The 18,157-nt window shown below is 36.2% G+C and overlaps 1 protein-coding gene across 3 annotated transcripts; it reads right to left on the bottom strand.

The window, feature by feature from the left end:
* Positions 1 to 563: 563 nt before the first annotated feature.
* LOC103707360 (casein kinase II subunit beta-1-like) lies at positions 564 to 16,297 on the bottom strand. Of its 3 annotated transcripts, none has more exons than XM_008791813.5 (6): positions 16,060 to 16,297; positions 15,660 to 15,949; positions 14,528 to 14,746; positions 4,460 to 4,569; positions 4,188 to 4,353; positions 564 to 987 (listed from the first exon to the last, which is right to left on the bottom strand). In XM_008791813.5, exons 2-6 carry the CDS (start codon positions 15,877 to 15,879, stop codon positions 857 to 859), a joined length of 846 nt encoding a protein of 281 aa, XP_008790035.3. In that variant the 5' UTR covers positions 15,880 to 15,949; positions 16,060 to 16,297; the 3' UTR covers positions 564 to 856. The 3 variants fall into 3 exon arrangements, with proteins under 3 accessions (XP_008790035.3, XP_008790034.3, XP_026660569.3); XM_008791812.5 differs by having other exon boundaries at positions 16,055 to 16,287; XM_026804768.3 differs by having other exon boundaries at positions 633 to 987; positions 14,528 to 14,743; positions 16,055 to 16,228.
* Positions 16,298 to 18,157: the final 1,860 nt, after the last annotated feature.

Here is an 18,157-nt window from a genome sequence, read left to right as displayed (position 1 = left end):
AATCTGAACTAGGATATAGAATTAGTGCTCGATGGACTAAGGTTCAATTAACACTGAAATGGGCCGACGACCAGGTATGCAATATATCAGCCTCTGGGGATCTTTCATCCGAGGGATGGAGCACTAGGAGGGGCCAAAAACATAAAAAAACAGTAGGGGAAAGAGGAGACAGACAAATGCAGCTTTAGTCAAGCAAAAAATTAGATAAGAATAGCATTGGAAAAGATATACTATCAAATCTCGTTGCAGCTCTTCCTGAATAGCATAGCTTTCAATAGCAAACTGAAACGGGGAAAAAAGTCCCTCACTTCACAGGCATTAATTTAAAAACTAAAAAAGCTTGCCTCTCCGCATTCACCAAAAAAAAAAAAAAAGACCTACAAAATGCATCTGAATGGCTGTGACTTGATGGAGAGCATAAACTAATTAAACCAATAAGATCAATATCCATAGCCTTTATCGACGGCCAGCATATAAAAAACACTAATTGACATATCATCTTTTATTTTCTTTGGGGGGGGGGGGGGGGGGGGGGGATAGAGATAGATAGCGAGAGAGAGAGATTACGTATGCAAACATGCATCCAATCAATTAAGGGCAATACGGACAGTTACAAAAATGAGGCATGAAAATAATTCTCAAACCGTGAAAATTTAAGAAGGCACTTTAGTTACAGCTAATATCAAATAAAGCAATAGCTTCATTAGTTTCAGATGTTTCTTCAATATATAAAACTGGTAATTAGTTTGATCTTGCACTCTAATCACCTTGCAGGGTTGCGCAGAGTATCTCCTCTAATAAAAGTAGAATGATGAAGCTTATGAGCTGTTTCATTATAAATATTCCACCTCCAACATCATGGTTTGTGAATTTTAAAGCCAAATACTCTTGGAACATAACGCTGTGATGGCTTTTGCGGCTTCAGGTGTGCATATGTCATCAGGAACAGGTGAGGGAAGGTGGTGCCAAAGTAAGCTCCATCAACATCTATACAATGTCAAGAAAAAGAATCCCATAAAAGAAAGATGAGACTAAAAAAGCAGCCTGATTATAACTGTTTAGAAAAAAAATAAGACCGTCCAAGATGCAGTTATCTGTTGCAGAAAGTTCCCACATGAATGACATGGTTTAAAATGTCAAAACAAGGACAAATGTTGTATCCATGGCTTCCTTAAGCAGATAGGGCTCGCATCCATGCATTTAGGCAGCCCCTTGATGCCAACCACTACATCTAACTTGGATCCTTGAGAATATCCAATATGTGTCTGTCAGTGTGTGTGTGGAGGGCAGGGGGTGGGGAAGGGGCGCAGGGGAAGAGGGAAGGGGGAGAGACCTATTGAAATGATAAAAGTCTTGATTCCACCGGTGCAAAACCAACAATTTACAATCAAACGAGAGAATTTATACCACTAGTCAGAATCTAAAACATTTAAATAGAAGCACATACTTTGTGTAAGAATCAGGCCAAAAAGGCTTGGACTGGACCAAAGTCGGCAGGCCCAACCGGCTTTGATTCAAATTCAAAAAAAAAGAGAACAGAAGAAGGGATCGAAACAAACAATGCCCGCGATCCTCTGCTTCCCCTCTTTCGTTGAGATAAGCCACGGCAAACCGTGGCTGTTGAGGCTCCGCGGGGCTATTGAACTGCCGCCGGCTCCTCCCCCCCCCCCGGTTGCCGGCCTCATCCTCTCGTCAAGATCCACTGGAAATCGCCACCGCCGGCCGAAGTACACCACCTTCATCTCTCGCCGGTAAGTTCCCCATCCCCTGTCAAAGCCTCCTTGGGCCGAGAAGGTTGCCCCAAGGTAGCTAGGGGCACTGCCCGTCTACCTTGTTTTTTCTATGTTTTTCCTAAGCATGGCCATCCCCATCAGCCGTTGCCAGTCATTCCCCACCACTCGTCACCGCCTCCAGCTGCCACCGCCGGACCTTAACCACGACAACCATTGATCCACCCACTTCCTTCTCCTGATTACCAAGAAAAGAAGAAGGATGAGAGAGAAGAAGAGGAGAGAGAAAAACTCATCCCTCTCTTCCTCTCTATATCTCGTTCCTTCTCTCTTCTCTCTCTAATCTCCCTATTTCTCTCTCTAAAAGATCGGAACCAGTAAGCGAGGTCCGATCCTAGGTTCAACCTTTCTCTCTCTACTTGATCTGTAGATCCTAAACCGATTTATCTAGTCGGGACTTGAAACCTGCTCAAGTCTATTTTGGGTTGCTTAGAGCTTTTTAATTTATACTTAGATCTTTAAATAATGAATAGCAAATAATTTATTCTTCTTAAACGGTTTTGATAGGTCCAGCAGATTTACCCAGCTGAACCTAGTGATCTTTGGGCGAACAGAAATAAGTGACCTTGACACAAACCTTATTAATTTCAAATTATAGATCAGTTTTTAGTATGAAATTATAAAATTATATTTAACATGATTGATCGTGCATTTTCTTAAAAAAATTTAGTATAATTGAAAATGATCCATATTCTTGGCAAAATAGCATTCTTATTGAATACTTCATTATAAATGATTTACATATGAATTATGATTATGAAAAATTGCATGTTATTATGAAAATGATATATATGGCATGATTATGCATTTTAACTTTTGCGATGCCATTTAGCATTTCCAATCTATTTATAAAGGTATGATTTATGAAAAATATAAAATATTTTACAAGTTTTCAGATAGCTATAACCGCCATTAGAAATGAAAGCCAATCGACACCCTGGAGCTAGCATCCAACGAAAACGGCCCTGTCACAGATTATAGTGACCGTAGCGCGAAAATCTGTGAGCACTATTTTGATTAAAAGTATAAATAAATGGTAAACATTTAATGATTGTGGATATTTTAAATTGCACCTTCAGCTTTACGAACTTGCATAATTTGTGCATACGTAATTGATTTGTTATAAGAGTTTGTTATTATGTTTATGAAGTATTTTATTTTACAGTATAACTTCACTTTCCAAATAATGCATTAAATCATGTAAAAATTTATGCTTGATCTGGTAAGGTGGTGCATCGTTACTCACTGAGCCACAGCTCATTTATCTCTTCATGTTTTTCTTTCAGATACTTAAGGTTGCTGGAAGCAGAAAAGAATAAATGAATGGAGAATGAAAGTATAAAGCTTGAAGTATAGTTGCAAGCTATCAATAAATATAGTTATGACCATAAAGTTTGGGTTATGTAGTCCTGAATGTTCAAATGTTCGATTTAGACGCTCTGTACCTACTTCTCTTTGTTTAGCGAATGGAATTGGACTGAATTTATTATTCTATAAATTTTTATGAAGAACTTTTTATTATGGGCTTCGTGTAATTGTGGGCAATACCCTACGGTAGCACGACCATGTCATGCTCCGAATTTGGGACACAACATTTTGTGTCTCCTACTTGTGCCTCAATAGAAACAAAATGTAGTTAGAATGGCCTGTAAAAATGTTTTGATTTGACTTACAGCTTACAAGCATCAATATAAAAATTACAACCATGTGATTTAACATAGTGATCCATGGTCAACAGAAAGGAATGCTAATTAAAATGGGAAAACAAGCACACACTTTACTGGTACCATCCGAGTTGTATCCAAAGTCACAAATTCAGAATTTGAAAACAATTAGGCTAGGGTCAAAGATTCAGATTTTTTTTCAAAAAAAAAAGAGGCAAACTTGTCAAATGAAATGAGTTCAGATAGACATTCAAAAAGAATTAAAGGGAGAAAACAAACAGAAATTTTTACAATATAGCAAGAGTGAGGCAAGAACAATAAGGATAGCAAAAATACCAGCACCAACAACAATACATAGTAACTTAGGAATAATTGAATAATGCTTGAATAGTTCGATTAAGAAAAATAATTTAGAGACTCATTCAGTTAAGAGAAAATCAAGAATAATTTGATAATTTTCCAACAAATTAGAGAATATGGTTACTCTTTTTATCCATATGATGCATAGGTACGAGACAACAAGGGAGATTATTTTTTTTCTAAAAGCATTTTAAGCAATTTCAATCATAAGAGATGATGTGGGTCCTCCATTTACATGGCTTATCTTTGATTTTACGCTGATAGGTTCCAACAAATTTGGATTCTAAGTGCATGTGTGTGTGAAGACTGGTTTATTTATTTCCTAATGCAGAAGTTAAAGGTTTGAAAAAATAGTGATAAATTGAAAGGATACTGCCTTGGTACTTAGATCTAGGGTAGTATATGTCTTCACACTTTGGACAGTAGATCTTAACAGTACTAGATCGAGGAATGTCTGATTGCCCAACTGGAAGGCAGGGCTGACCACAGCAATAAACTCTTGGGCATCTTCCAAAATCATAATTCTTGTACTTCTCTAACTGTAAAAATATCCAGTTGAAGTAGTCATTTTCAAGCCAAATAGGACTATCGAATGCAACGAGTAGACAAAGCCAAACAGCACATCAAAGCCAAGAGAGAGCCTACCATTGCAGCCATTCCTTTGCTGGTCAGTATGTATCTTACATGAATCAGACCATATAACATCTCCGCTGCTGATTCAACCAACTCATTTTGTTCCTCAGTAAACATATCCCCTGCCCATTTGCACGGCCAAAACCAATTGTAATTATTAGAATGCCGAGCTACATAGAAACACACACACATAGAGAGAGAAAGAGAGATAGAGTCCTGCCATTTGCTTATCATTTTAATCAAAGTGTGACATGTACTACATTTTGACAACAAAAAAGGTACAACCAGGTCTGCCCTGTTAGTGGACGTGGCAGGTGTTTTTTTTTATTAGTTAAAAATGTCATAGCTACATACTTGCAAATCTTCAAAGATTGTCTCAATGAGTTCGACAGTTATGATACAGGAAACTGTTCATATAACTGACCCTAAAAAATGTTAAACAGCCATGAATGTAAAAATTTGAACACAGCCCTGTGTTGGGAAATCAAATAAAAGACCTAGAACTAATTATTGATGTACGAACAGCAATTCTAGAAATACATGCAAGACCAGTTAATTGATAGATATCATTTAATAACAAATAACAACAACAATGATGATCATGATGATGATGACAATGATGATTGAACTCTAGTATTTGTAAGTTCCAAGAGACACTGCATTAAACAAAATTTATTTGGTCACTGGTATGTGTAAGAATTTCAAGAGAGAGACTAAAATGAAGAAATATGATTATTTGCCTGAGGTACTTGTAAAAGAGAAAAGAACTGCCGAAACAGGGTATAATTCTACAAGATACCAACTTAAAAATTGCTTTGTTAGGAAAAGCCACAAGAAATGGAATCAAAACCTGAAATATAGTGTCTGCAATGCAAGTGTATGGTAAGATATAGATCAAGTTGCAATGCTTTAAATAGCAAAATTATCTAATGGCACGTGGATGTTATGAAAGATACATGCAGTCCATGCGATCACACAAAACAACTATAGCTTAAGGAGTGGATAAAAAGTCAAGTATGAATGCTTTGACATAAGTGGGGTAGACCACTACAACAAATGCCACAAAGAAAAGAATATGTACAACATAATTACAATCATCAAACCTTGTCCCAGATATTTGCATTAGATTTACGGATCCTCATTCGCCAAGCATTCTTGTTTGCCACTACCCAAAATGCAATTTCATGCTTTCCATATGTTTTTCACAACTTCCATTTCTATTACCTTAGTTCTTTCCCTCATTTTCATACATCCTTCAACACATCGTTAAGTACCCTTGCTTGCTAGAACCCCCTCATATCTTTGTTGTACATGCCCATTATCAGCTCAATAGACCGGTTCTCCCTTACGTTATCCTTAATTTCTGCATCTCCTGTGGCTACTTCAATTCTTACTTTTCACTCCATACATCATAAATTCACCACACATCCATCTCAATATTACAATACTACTACATTTAACTTGCTTTCTTATACCATATTAGCCAACATACTAAGCGATGTACCATCACCGAACTTACTGCCGTTGCATAATTATTTTCTACACACCTAAGGCAAACTAGGAAATAATCAACTAACACTAACTAGGAACTAATCTAGGAAGTAATTAGCTCACATTTTCCTAGCTAGGAAAATGCTGCTTGGAATTCTCAAGATCAATGCCTATATCCAGGCCTCATAGGCTTCAAGATCAAACTTTCACCAACGATGGCAGCACCACTCAACAATAGGTTAGTTAAGCCAGGCTGTTATCCTTCTTTGCCGATGGTCCGAGGATCATCTTAAGATGGTCATAGCAATACAAGCAACAAGATCTCAAAATCCTATCATTTTGTCCAATTTTAGTTCGAATTCGCTAGTTGTAATATGAAATCCTAGTGAGTCAACATGTCCTCGATCTTGTTGATGTTGATAGAAGAATTTACCACTTGGTCCTATCCTAAGAAGTATATAAGCACAGGATTTTGGTCTCAAATTTTCTGAACGTCCTGAATCATGGATGTGCCACATATGCTCCAAGGCATGGTATGCCAAATCGGGCCGAATTGCTCGGTTCACCCATACCGAACCGAACCAACGCGGAATTGAAATTGTTTCGCACGTCTTTCCAAGAAAGGCAATAAACAGCTTCGCACCAAGAGGTTTAGAGTGGAACTGATGCGAACCACTCTATGTAATGTAATCTACAAGATGAAGCCTGATCCAGAAGTCGTGGCCCTATGTCTACAAGAGATAAGTTAACTTAAGTGGCATGTGTAAGTTAACTCGTGTCTTCAATCATTAACATATTATAATATGTATCTTTTTCACGGATAAAAATATTTAGGAAGGGCATTAACAACTTTAGAGTCTCGGTAGCTGTCATAAAAAAAAAATATAACGTTTTATAGTTATTAATATGATACTATTTTATATGTAATTTCTTCAATACTTTTGCAGCTGAATGATAGATTCATTTTGGTTTATCGGCAAGAAATCTTAAGCGGTTAGCTATTCAAATCCTCTCTTAGATGGTCTCCTCAGGTGGCTATGAGCGCAACTAATCCACCTTCATTGTCATCCACAGCAAGCAAAGAAATCGTGTGATATAGAGACGCCTCAGCGATCTCATAAATGTCCACTACAATCTGAGGTTGAGGCTAAAGTGCATTCAAAAGATAGTAGAGCCGAAGTACACATATCCGACCCACAATGCTTCTGTTCAGAATGAGAATGATCCTATGATCGGATGGCTTATAGGCCAGCAGTAGGAGTCAGAGCTTGATGAACCAGGATCGCCTCCACGATTGTCTAGTTTTGTATCCAACGAGGATAGGATGGATGAAAAGCAATGGGCAGATCACAATATTCTATGCATGCTTCCAGCTGAAGATCCACAACCATAGGGATCACTGGAGAGCCGATCATCATATGACTCCATGTTTGAGACATCCTTCTTGAAATATGAGCAAAAGTTTCTTAGACGATGCCACCATACCCGGTTGACTTAGTCAGAAGGGCGACATTCATTCTCCCAGCATAGTCAGGCAGAGGAGCATGAAGGAAAAGCAAGCAGCTTCTCGACGCAGCCTGATAGAAAAAGAAAAGGAGTTGCAGCCCAATGGAGAGTGCGGAGGAGTCAATTCACTCAGATTCAAAGACCAAAGGGAGAAGCGATGATAGTTCTGGTGATCATAGATCTAGTGGCCAGGGAGACTGAAGAATATGAGACCATTTATGAGATAGCCGTAGGATGATCTTTGATTCCCCAATGAGTTCCAGTTTATGCTTAAGCACAAGTTGAAGGAGATCTTGAAGGTCAATAGGGTTGTGTGTTACATATGTGGCTTAATCTACTCTCAAATGGGCACTTCACCCTCTCTTTGTAGCATGTGCAACTGATTTACCGCCACCTCCAAAACAAGAAGATGCCTCTAGCTCATTTGTATAGGGCCCTTATTAATACAACAAAGGACAAAGATTTTTTAGTAGTCCACAACTTCTAGCAACTCGAGTACTACATCTCCATAGCTCATCTTTTTGTGACTCTAGATGCCTTTAATCAATTTTCTTGTGACCAAATCGTATGGCAAAAATTCTTTGACCACATAAGTGAGTACATGGTTGAAGGGGCTCCACCGTTGAGGGATACGTACATCCCCATTTTAGACAACTCTAAGTGCACTGACTAGTGCAAAATACTTGTTGATGTGACTCCAGTGTTGAGGGATATCTACATCCCCATTTTAGACAACTCTGAGTGCATACTGATTGGTGAAAAATCCTTTCTAACATACATGACATACTACTGTTTCAAGACATTCAGAATTTTTGAGATCAAACACCCTAAGCTCAGATGCTTACCTAGAACCCCAATATGGTAGATTCTTCTTTCGATGTTTGCAGGTTCCAGGACATGTTCACTGACTTGGAATTTCACATGGTAGATCCGCAGATCCCAACTAATATTGAACTCAATTACAAGCTATCAAGATCTTATTACTTACAGCTGCATAGTCGTGACCATCTAAAGGTCATCCTTGAGCCATTAGCATAGGAGAAACACAACAACCTAGACTTCATGTATCTAACTTCCACAAGTGTCATCACTATGAAGATTCAATATTGAGGACTAGGTGTCGACACAAGTCTCGACCTTAAAACTTCCAAGCAATGTGTTTTCTTGTCTAGAAAATGTCAGTCAACAAATTCCTAGATCACTTCCTAGAAAGTCTAGTTGATCAGCGTTAGTTGATTGTTTCCTAGTTTGCCTTAGTTAAGCATTAAAAAAATGGATTTTGATACAAGTTACTAGACAATATGTGGTTATGCAGGGTTTAAAAGTTCTCCTCAACAATTCAGTTGGCTTCCTAACTTCCATTCAAATCTGATGGCTAATGTGCCCCCATGATGATGTCACCTAGGTTCCTAGAGGTTTTGAATTTAGACAGCAATAGCCCTATTGTCCAAAGATTTTGGCACTGGGCTTCTCCCCATCTAAATTGGGATGGTTTAAACCACTGTGCCCCTCCTCTTCTTCCTCATTTTCTTCCTCCATTTTCCCCTCTCTTCTTCCTTTTTTTTTCTTCTTCCATTTTCCTCGTTCTCTCCTTTTTCTTCTTCCTTTCTTCTCTTCTCACCAAAGACCTCTTCCCCTTTCTTCTTTCTTTCCATCTAATGCTAGATGGCAACAGCTCCCTTACAATTCCTGCATTTGAAGAGGCTATGCCATTCTTTGCATATGGAGGAGCCATTGAAAAGTGATCGTTAAGCCAAGTAGAGGATGTGAAGGCTCAAAGAAGGCCCCACATGCTAGGATCAATTGAAAAATCAATTGCATAGGTTGTCAAGAATGCATGAAGTGCCCATTCAGCAAAAGAAATAGCTAGCATACAGGGAACATGTAACCCTACTTACCTTCAAATTCCCCTTCCACTCATTCCTGAACATCTTTGATGTTAGTGGTCAACATAGATGCTTGAGATTTAGCAATCAGCCACAAATCAATTCTCCATTCTTTCACAATAGGGGAAAATTTTGATAATATGATCTCAAATCAAAAAGATGTCATAAAATAAGCTGTTTGATACTCATCAGATTCAAGTCATTCCTAGATTCAGCGCAGATGTCTAACATTGTTGAAGCATCTTTTATAAGCAAGGTCATCTCCCTGATGCCAAACAAGATGTTTGTCCATGGGTTCCACCTCGTTATTGTAATTGTTATTAATAGCCAGTTCACAACAGCAGTAACACTCTTCCTTGGCTCTACCATGAGTCCCACCATCCGAATAAATTGACTTTTATGCATGTTTCGACCAAAACCAGTCACCTAATCCAAAAGTCTTAAGTGGTTGTCACCATGCATCATAAGAAGAGTCCCAGAAAAAAAAATCTTTAGGAAAAAAGTAATAGCACCTCATCATTGACCATTCAATATCTGGAAATCAATAATATTCTCCTGATCCTGCAGGGTTACAGGGGCTCTTGTCATGGGAACCACCATGCACGAGAGAGAGAGAGAGAGAGAGCAACTCATCCCTCATCTACCAGGATCTCTCAAAAGGAAGACCTAGGAAAGAAGGATCAAAAGCACTAGAAACAATCGTTGTAGAATCACCCATTGCAATTCCAAGACCGATTTGTGAGGAGAGCCCATAGACCTTAGGCCTATTTTTATAGGCCTTTCAGCCAATTTCACATATGAATAAACTTCATTTACCGGATGAACTAACCTACAAAATAAATTTGCAAAAATAAATTATACGGCAGGTGCTTGGCCATCCAAAATTTCAGGCTGGCTAGGAATAAGAGTTCGACTCTGATGCTGATTATAGGTCCAAGTTTTCAAAAAAGTGCGGCTCTATAGTCTATAGAATGTATCAAGCATACAACAACCCTTTAAGCTTCGGATGATGGCTCAAACAAATCAAGTTTTATAAGGATTTCCAAAAAACACAAAACAAAGAAGAAAAAAGAAATAGGAATAAAGAGAAAACAGTGAAAAAACAGAGAATAAAGAAGACTTTTATTTACAAATTAAACCTATCAAGCCTATAAGTGATAGAAGTTTCCCTTACAAAAGGATCATCTCCTAAAGAATGTCACTTAAAGAGTCTCTAGAGTTGAACGGCCATTTCCAAAACATATGTAATTCTTTGATTTCCATGTTCTTTTTTGATTTTCAAGTTCTTAGTTTAACCCTATATGACATGCATTTTTATTTCCCAATTTTCAACATTCAGCACCAAAGGCATGCCTTCATGACATGGTACCTGAGAACACATCATCCAATTGGATTTAATCCTAGACATATATCTTCATCCATCTCTCCATTAATTTTGGATAGTAGACCCTATATAGCAAAACCAATAGCATTGTAATACTGCATGCTCATTTACTCTACTAGGTCACCTCTTCAATTCTATTTTTCCCAAGGATTTAAGCATCAATGTCATTGTCTGGCATAGCATGCAACTCCATGCCAATCAACAAGTCACAATGCGCCAAAATGAAAAATGGACTTGATGCCCTTTTTAATTAAAATTCTTCAAAAAATAATTTGGAGGTTCCATGCCAAACTATGATGAGATTCAACAGTGATCCGACAAGGTAAATACTAACTGACACAGACCAACACCAGCCAGTACTTGAAATCTTGATCTTCGCTAAAGCTGCAATTCATATATTTCTGCTAGTTTTTTTATCTCTTGCGGTCCAAAGCTTTTTTTCCATAAATCCAATTCAAAATTTAATCTTGTTAAAGAAAAACGTCATTCTTTTCGCATCACATGCAACACAATACATCAAACCACATATTTACGGAAAATTTATCTCTGGTTAATGTAGAAAGACAACAGATTAAATGCTAATCTTTGGTGCAAGTCCACCATGATTGTAAATACACTCAGTGTACCAGGATATCTCCCTATGGTTGTCATTGCTCCAGCAGACATATCTTTAATGCTTTATATGCACCATTTATGCACACTTCTTCAAACCCGTTAATTTACCTTTCTTGATACCCTATATTAAGCTTTCTCAAAGTTAATAAAGACCTTATGTAGATCTTTTTCCATTTTATATATTTTTATATCTATTGGCTATGTAGGAAAGTAACCTCCATTATTGACCTCTTTGACATAAAACTGTATTGGTTCTTAGACTATCATGATGTTTTTTAAACTTATTACTCTTTTCAATAACGTCATTTTTTTAATGAATATAATGCCTATAATTGGAATATTGAGGTAGGGACATGATCGTAAAGTCTTTAGAGGCTTGTATCTTGGATAGCATTGCTGCCAAAGCCCTGCCCAGAAGACAGAAACACTTACTTCAAATTAACACTTCTTCTAAATACTGTTTCTAAAACACAATCATAGTAACATGCTTTATGCATAGTAGCTCCTGGATTTGATTTTATAAATTAAAGAAAATAATATGCCAACAAATACCAAATGCCTAAGTCTGCTCATCACTAATATAGAAAGCTCCTATTCTACTTATGTAACCAAATAATCCTATCAAGAAAAAATAATTTCTGATACTTAAGATATTAAAAGACAATTTGAAGGACATTAAAATTGTGTCTCTAAACAAGGCAACATGAGGGAAGAGAGCAGCCCACCAAGAAATCAAGAAGCCTAGATATAGACTTGTAGTATAAGCTCGTGAAACTATGGAGTAGCCCTGTAGAGTACCTCTTGGACTTAGAAATAATCGGAAGGAAAGGTGAACAATGCCTATGTCATGAACTATGTTTGTCTCTAAGGCATAACACTAACACAAACAAAATAGAGATGCCGTTCTTTCTTTTGCAGTTCATAATAGCCTGGATGAGAAAGTGGAGTCAATTTCATTTAAGAGATTTAAATATAGTTATATTTCAAAGCATGTGGATAGCTTGACTTAGTCTAGATTCTACAAAAAATAAGGATATAATATAATGCATCAAGAGAAGTTTAATATCACTTAATAAGCCAAATGCATTGTCAGTAAACTCTTTAACCACATGAAACTAGTAAGAGCCTCTGCTTAGTGAAGTTATTGTCACCAAATACACTAGGATGACCAAACCGCTCTCCAAAGTTTTTTTCCCATTTGTCATGCACTAGTTTTAATGAAATTATCAAACTATTTATGGCTTTAATTGGTTGTATAATTTGCTGATTCAATAAACCAGGAAAATACAATAACACTCATAATTAGTTTCAACTAGTTATAGCCCAAATTGGATGAAACTACCAAAAATGCACCAAAATTGTTTCAATGAACTGGCCAAACTTATTTAAATATAGTTTCAGATTTTCAGGGCTACAATATGGAAATGGATTTGTTTTGGCCAAAGCTTCAAACCTCATCCATGAGATTTAGTAGGGAGCTTAGAGAATTGAATCGCTTATACTGGAAGTTGCTACCAAATCTAAGCCATTAATTGCCTATTAATAGCAAAAACAAATTACATGTTTAGATGAAGTGTATATCTGCCTTATTATCCAATGAGAAATTAGTCGCCATTGTTCATGAGCATCTTTTGAAGTTTCAGCTAGAACTCCAAATATGAAACTAGAAAATCTTGGTTTCAACCAAAATTGCTAAAAGATTAAAATGCTATTTTGATATAGTTTAGCATAATACAATTTATTTGTATTGAATTTTATTTCTGTTAAATTTTCTTCTACCTAATTGCCGTTGACACTTTCTGGAGTGTTATAATATCCAATAGAAGATATCAAAACTACAGAACCACTACAACCGTCTAAACTTCCAAAAGCAAAACTCTCATAGTTTTATTACCTGGAAATTTGCATCCAGGTCCTAGAATCCAGGTTGGAGAGTTGTCCAAATTGAATATACAGTGGACCATTGGATGAATATGCATTGGACCATTGAATGCTCATCATTTTTCTTTGGCTGCAACCTCTAGAAATAAGCAAAGAGGTGGAGTCTTCAAAACATGAGTTGAATTGGCTATGATAACGTTAAACATGAGTTATTGTTCTTTTCAGAGATTGGAAAATTAGTTATTACAATAACCTTGCAAAATTTCAATTTTCTAAAATCCTTGAGCTAAATGGGAAGTTCAGATGAGAAACATATATTGGAAGACCTTAACAAATAAATCTTTAAATATCATTTTTTTTACAAAATATTTACTATACATATTAGTTAAATTTATTTTTTCTACACATTCATGCATCTCCTTTATTTCCTCTTGCTGAGTTAGTCTCTTGGACACGTCCAAATCCACTTGTCATGTTTGTGTCCATCCAACACTGTTACCTAGACTTCGAAAGGAAAACCCAAAAAAGTTTTCAAACCTTGTATCAAAGTACTCGAGCCATAAGTGCATGATTTGTCTCCAACCTACAAGAAAAAAGGTATTATGGGCTGTAACATATGAATTTATTCTATTTTCCACTCATATAGTTATAAGCAAGGTTGAGAGTTGCTTTTATTTTCTTAAGGTTTCCTCTAGTGGAGGGCTGCCTTGATATATGTATTCATGCACATGCATATTGTTATGAACAAGGTTTGAGACTTTACCCATTTAATTTTTAGGATTCTTTTGGTGGCAGGCTGTGTTGATACACAACGATCCATTTAGTATTTCTGTTGTTTTATGACTTAGGCATAGATTCTCATTTAATGTATTATACTGCTGTTACTTTCTGATAACCTTTTGATGGTTCTAAACAAAATAAAACTCAAAGCAAGCTAGGAAACCAACAACTATATATCCCAAGTTAGTGTCAATGATAGAAGAAATTAGTGTCAATGCCTGAAGAATGCAGTCGAGAAAATGTAGGTAGGATCTACCAGTAACGAAAGACAAGGCAAGAAACAGTTTATCTATTAAAACAATAATAATGATGAAAATGATAACTATGAGCAATTAAAAGTCAACATACATGAAAACAAAAAACGCTTAAAGAAGTTAAAATGCTCTCAAGGAACCAGAGTCTATGAAGTTGCAAGCACTCAAGAATCATTAATTCATGCTGTAAGAGCAATATAACGTGCCATTATCTTGAAATTACATATAGAATCCTTCATAAATTAAAATCCTATGCAAAGACTAAAGACGCATTAATGCATACCGTGAGAGGATTCGACATCCAAAATCAGATCGAGGGCATAGTCATAGTAAGGAACCTGGCCGCTTAGCCCGCAAAGATTGAAGTCATCTTGTATGTACTCGTCATCAACTTCGCAAAAGAATTCATTCCCTCTTAGGTTACAGAACCATGAAATCCAAGATGTGTCCTCACCATCAGAACCACTAACGTCTGATTCTTCACTTTCTGTTTCAGATTCTTCTGATGAAAATGAAACAGAAAATAATAAGCATACATAAATGGATTATAATAAAGCTCAAAAAGACAGCGTAGCCTCATTCTAGGGACCAGAGCTTGAACACATCATGCACATTATCGAGTTGTGACTTGATTTTCTGAACTCTTATTTTGAATTGTCAAAACTCTCAGTAGTCATCAAAGCAGACATCAATTTGTAACATGGTCAAAACAACATTGTCACAGCTTCAAGAGAAATATTTATGTGCTATAAATTTCGCATGTGACTGAAAAATAAGAATACTTGAATTATCACAGACAACAGAAAGAAATGTCTTGGTAAATCATGGGCAACCAAAACTTATAAATTATTTTCAGCTGCACAAATCTTCTATAACAAATAAACCAAACAAGTGTTTTTTTTGTTTATATCATTATTTACATTTTTCCCATAATTAAACTAAAAGCAATTTAAATTTATGCAACAAGTGAAGTTCTGATCCTTGTCTTCAATGAACCTAAATTATGTCCAGAACCTGAAAGAGATTCTTAAAAAACAGAAGGCATTAAAGTTTGTATTCATGAATAAAATATAAACTTTGATGAAGTCCCCGTTTGTGAACTAAAATAAAACTTAGTTTAATTTATGACCTAGACTTCTTCATTGCACTACACAATACAATGTACGTGATGACCAACGGCAGCCAAAGAAATCAGAAATTAGCATGAGAACATATGTTACTCTCACTTGTTTGGAGAAACCATCCAATCAAAGTGAACTGTAAATCGGGAAGAACTACATCTAGAGGCCCCTTTTGGCTGCTACACAAATTATTTTCTTTCAAAGTTCCAATTTTTCGGTCCGAAAAGCCTGGCATGGATAAATATATATTAAAATCACAAGAACTCCACAAGAACAGAAGGAAAAGAAGGCTACCATTGGAAAGAGGGGCAGAGCGTTGGTTCCTGTGGTGGTCCAGCTGCTTTCCGACAGAGGTGGACGGCACGGAGAGTCTCTCCTTCTCCCTCCCATTCAGCCCCCTGGAAGTCGACGGCGACGATTTCTCCAGGTGCTTATCTAGGGCGTCATTGATCCGCTTCCGATCGAGGGTCCCAATCTCCGGCTTCGACCCGCTCGCTCCTCGATCCCTGTACATATCTTCCGCCCCTTTCAGTCCTCTCTACCCTTCGGCGAACCTCAATCTGCTCGCTCCGCCATGCTATAATCTAAACAAAATCAAAAAATTTGGAACCCTAGGCCATTTAAGCAGCCGATTCAAAAGAAAAAAAGCAAAATACGCTCAGTAAGGAGATGAAAACAAAGAAAATCACCGAACCGATGGCAGAAATCCCCTAGATTTGGGGAAAAGGGGAACAATCGAGGTAGAAACCCTAGTTTCTGGTACAGACGGAGGAGGAGGAGGGAAGAAGGATTAGGGTTTTAGAATCGTTAGGCAACGGGACGAGAAGGGGAGGAGAGGGGAAGAGAGAGCCAAGCCTCGGGGTGGAATGGCCGGAATGGCCGCGTGGAGGAGAGAAGAAGAAGAAAGAGGGGAAGACGGGTCAAGGTTTAATATGGAAACTTTGAGGGTTGTTATTGTTTAATATTCTGCCTCGCTGAATAGCTTTGATAGTTGGGCAGTGCATGCACAAAGGGCTCGTTTGGTTCGCAGGAAAAATAGGGGGGAAAGTGTGGTCAACGGGAAAGTAATGAAATGCCTCTTGTTTGGTTGGAGTTTTCAAAGGAGAGAGATGGAAAAATTGTATTCCCATGGGAATATGATTCCCACATTTCATGGGAAAGTCTTTCCCATGAGAAACATGGGAAAGTTACTTTCCCATGAGGTGGGAATCACTCTTTTTTTTATTTTTTCCCAAAAAGACCCTTCAGCATTAAAGAAGCATTAAAGAGGCATTAAAGACTTAATTTTTATTAAGGGCATAATAGAAATTATACATAACTTTCCTAGGAAAGTGGATGGTCAACCAAACATAAGCACTTTGGAAATTTGTCACTTTCCCATGGTTAACCAAACATGCCAAAAGTACTTTCCTAGGTATCCTCTTCCTAGGAATCTGATTCCCAGGAATCATATTCCTAGGAGGAAAAATACTTCCCGCGAACCAAACGAGTCCAAAGTTTGATTAGTTTGTAAAGCACAAGATTTTCTTGGAGGAAGACTGGATTGCTTCTCTAAGGAGTAGATAACAACAAAAAGTGACAGGTGATGCTTTCAAAACTCTTTCATGTATAATTTTAGTAGCATTTTACAGTATATTGATTTTGGGGATGTAAAAATCTATGATTGTTTTTGTGAATTAGTATTTTAAACATTTTAGATCAAACTTAAATTTGCATTTTTAACCTCCAATAATCAAATTCAACGAGTAAATATGGACTCACTCTCTCTCTATATATTTTAACATGCACATATGCGTGTGTCTCTGTGTGTGTGTATATATATATATGTATATATATGTATATACATATATGTGTATATGTATTACATATACATATACATATATATATATATATATATATATATATATGTATGTATGTATGTATGTATGTATGTATGTATGTATGTATGTATGTATGTATGTATGTATGTATGTATGTATACATATATATATACGTATATACGTATATACATATATATATACGTATATACGTATATACATATATATACGTATGTACGTATATACATATATATATATATGTATATACGTATATACATATATGTATATGTATACATATATACATATATGTATATCTATATGTATATGTATACATATATACATATATATATATATATATATATATGTATATATATATATATATGTATATGTATACATATATACATATATATATAATATATATATATATATATATATATATATATATGTATACATATATATATATATATATGTATACATATATATATATATATATATATATATGTATACATATATATATATATAGATATATGTATCTATGTATATATGTATGTACATGTATGTATGCACGTATGTATGTATGCATGCATGCATGTATGTATGTATGTATATATGTATATGTATGTATGTGTATGTATATATGTATATGTATGTATGTATATATGTATATGTATGTAAGTATATGTGTATATGTATGTATGTGTATGTGTGTATGTATGTATGTGTATGTGTATGGATGGATGTATGTGTGTGTTTATGTATGCATGTATGTATGTGTGTATGTATGTATGTGTGTATGTATGTGTATATGTGTGTATGTATATGTGTATGTGTGTATGTATGTATGTGTGTCTGTGTGTATATGTGTATGTGTGTATGTGTGTATGTATATTGCTACATTCAAGGATAAACACATGGTGCAAAATAGAATATGTGCAAAGTACTTAAGAATCAAATTTAATCTAGAATATAAAAATT

The sequence above is a fragment of the Phoenix dactylifera genome, chromosome 16, assembly GCF_051530095.1.
Source record: "Phoenix dactylifera cultivar Ajwa chromosome 16, Ajwa_hap1_PhDact_Kaust_v1.1, whole genome shotgun sequence".
Lineage (NCBI taxonomy): Eukaryota > Viridiplantae > Streptophyta > Magnoliopsida > Arecales > Arecaceae > Phoenix > Phoenix dactylifera.
The sequence above is the reverse complement of the archived record's forward strand: the minus strand, read 5'-3'. Positions and strand labels throughout refer to the sequence as shown.